General features: G+C 36.6%; 1 protein-coding gene across 1 annotated transcript; it reads left to right on the forward strand.

Annotated features, from left to right (window-relative positions):
• Positions 1 to 2,328: 2,328 nt before the first annotated feature.
• LOC311584233 (olfactory receptor 6C76) lies at positions 2,329 to 3,279 on the forward strand (the record flags this gene model as incomplete). Its single annotated transcript, XM_084758334.1, has 1 exon — positions 2,329 to 3,279. Exon 1 carries the CDS (start codon positions 2,338 to 2,340, stop codon positions 3,277 to 3,279), a length of 942 nt encoding a protein of 313 aa, XP_084614460.1. The 5' UTR covers positions 2,329 to 2,337.

Here is a 3,279-nt window from a genome sequence, read left to right on the forward strand (position 1 = left end):
CAAATACATAAAGGACCTCAAAATTATATTATTTACTACAAATTCTCAATTAAAAATAGAACATATGTAAAAGTAACTATGCCAAAACTATGGGAAAATATATTGAACAAGACACAGTGGCTCTGCCTACAGTCCTAGAACTTCAGCAGTGAGGGTAGGAGGTAATAACTTTAAGTCAATCTGTGGCTACAAAGCTCGTTCATGGCCAGCTGTGTTTTCTCATTAGACCTCTACTGTACTTTTGATTTAAAGTTTTAAACTAATATCCTCTTGTCTTGAGGATAGCACATGTTTTGTGTCACTATGCCACAATTATCCTCCACCCTGAAAATGGAGCCAAAGGCTGCGTGTGAAATGGAGCCTCTCACAGAAAGCCATAGCCTTAAAAAGCTCATAACTGAGTTACTGTAGGGTAACTCAGAGTGGGTTGTAGCCTATTGAAAAACTATCCTATGAAAATCAATGTGAAAAGATAACTATTTTGTTGTTGTTAGATCTATCTCTTCAAAATTGCCTGGGACACTCCTTTCAGATAAGTTCTGCAATCTCCTGGGATGCAGGTCACATAATCAACTAATTAAATATGATTGCTGGAATTAAGTATTGTATTTGTAATACACTAGTGTCCTGTTATTATGCATTCCCATGTTTTGTAGAGTAACTTTGGAGTTGTGTGTTGCAAACATGGTATAAGTGCCTTGTTTACATATTACTTAGGAAAACTTAATGGCAATGTCCCCATGGGAGAAATTAGAATAATCTGAATAATTTTTTAGCAACAAAACTCCCATCCAGAGATGTTTTGTTAAGATATTATAAGCAATGTGTCAGGATCCTAGATGGATGGTACTGGGAAGCACACGAAGAAGATGTCTCACTGCACATTTTGAGATTAAACACCAGGGATGCTGTGAGAAGATGCTCATCTTTTGTGGAAGGAGAGACATGTGCACTGATTTCTCCGTGGGCTATATGGTACGAATTTTGGTTTAAGAGAACTAAGAATATTACTCTGTGTTTAAATTTCACTTTAAGTATTAATGCTTTAAATTAGTGAGTATTTTCATCTTGTTTCTGGTCAGTGTTTTCAGCTTTATTGTTTTCTCATACAATTCTATTCAGAGATGTTTATATATATATATATATATATATATATATATATATATATATATATATATATACTTGAAAACTTTACAAGTTATATATATATATATATATATATATATATATATATATATATATGTATGTATTAAAGAGACATTCTAGCTTTTAAATATGGATAATGTGGCACATTTCCTTGCTATTTGAACATCTATACTTTAGACTGATGAAGTCAAGTTTATGTTACTGATAAAGCTGTTTAAAATAGTTCCAAAGACCAAGCTGAGCAGTGGTGTCTCATGCCTTTAATCTCAGCACTCAGGAGGCAGAGGCAGGTGGATCTCTGTGAGCTCAAGGACAGGCTGGTCTACAAAATGAGTTCAGGGCTGCCAAGACTACAAGAGAAACCCTGTCTCGAAAAAAAATAGTTCTAAAGAGCATAATAGAATATCTGTATATATAAGTTGTCAATTATTGGTACATGATGTCAAAATACATTCTGTTTATGCTGTTTGATGCTTACCTAAATTTCAAAGAAAATTAGCCGTTTTATGCATATCAGCAACAAATGCTATGTTAATTAAAGTTAATGAGAAGACTATTTCAGAGATAAGAAGGAAGGTCGAAAATGTAAGATTTTCAGTAGTACAAGGAGACAAACTTTATTGTGTATTTTTAAAAGGGATATTATTTAATCATTTAAAATACAAAATATAATGACATTGGTTAATTTTATTATTTTGTTAAGAAAATATTGATAGAAGCTACATCATTTACTTTTCAAGTTTGATGTTTAGTCTATCCCTGTACATAATTAAATTGATTGTTGATATTTCACAATCATCAAGGTCTTTTTTTTATAGAAAAGATGACATAGAAAAGGATTATAACGATGTCAATAATGAGATATTAGAAGAACTTGTACTCAATTATGTTATAGAATATTAAATGTAATAGGTGGTGAGAGGGTAAAACAGAACAATCTGGCTTTAGACACTAGAAAATGTGCCTTTTAAGATGAGATACAAATGTAGATAGTGTAAAACAGAAAGACAGAGGTAGAGATGAGTACAGAGAGAGACACGGAGACGCACAAAGAGACAGAAAGACAAACGGGAGGCAGAGAGGGAGAGGGAGCAGGAGGAGATGTATGTTTGTGTTGTGGCTCATGTGCTGGTTTCCATGTTTTCTGCATTGGTTTTATCAGTTAGATCTGTTGGAGACAAACCATCAGAGATGCGAAACAGAACTTCTGTGACATCCTTCATCCTCCTGGGCCTGACAGATGATCCTGACCTTCAGGTTGTCATTTTCATTTTTCTGTTTCTCACATACATGTTGAGCATCACTGGAAACTTAGTAATCATTACACTCACTCTGCTGGATTCCCACCTGAAGACCCCCATGTATTTTTTCCTCAGGAATTTCTCCTTCTTAGAAATTTCATTCACTTCTGTCTGTAACCCTAGGTTTTTGGTCAGCATCCTAACTGGGGACAAATCGATCTCCTATAATGCTTGCGCGGCACAATTGTTTTTCCTTATCTTCCTCGGCTTGACAGAGTTTTTCCTTCTGGTGTCCATGTCCTATGACCGCTACGTGGCAATCTGCAAGCCCCTCCACTACACAACCATCATCAGTACCAAGATCTGCTACCAGCTCATCATCAGCTCCTGGCTGGCAGGATTCTTGGTAGTTTTTCCTCCACTGGTCATGGGCTTAGACCTAGATTTCTGTGACTCCAACGTTATCGACCACTTCACGTGTGACTCTGCTCCTTTGCTGCAGATATCTTGCACGGACACAAGCACGCTAGAGCTCATGATCTTTGTATTGGCTTTGATCACGCTTATGACCACGCTGATGCTGATAATTCTCTCTTACTTTTACATCCTCCGGACTATTCTGAAATTTCCCTCAACCAAACAAAGGGAAAAGGCCTTCTCAACCTGCTCCTCACACATGATTGTTGTCTCCATATCCTACGGGAGCTGCATTTTTATGTATGTGAAAACGTCTGCCAAGACTGGAGTTGCTCTGACAAAGGGGGTGGCTATGCTCAACACCTCTGTCGCCCCGATGTTGAATCCTTTTATCTATGCTTTAAGGAACCAGCAGGTGAAACAAGCATTTAAGGATCTTGTGAGAAAAAAACTTGCCTCAAAAACGCTGACTTGA

This window comes from Acomys minous (genome assembly GCF_964271855.1).
Source record: "Acomys minous genome assembly, chromosome: 15".
Lineage (NCBI taxonomy): Eukaryota > Metazoa > Chordata > Mammalia > Rodentia > Muridae > Acomys > Acomys minous.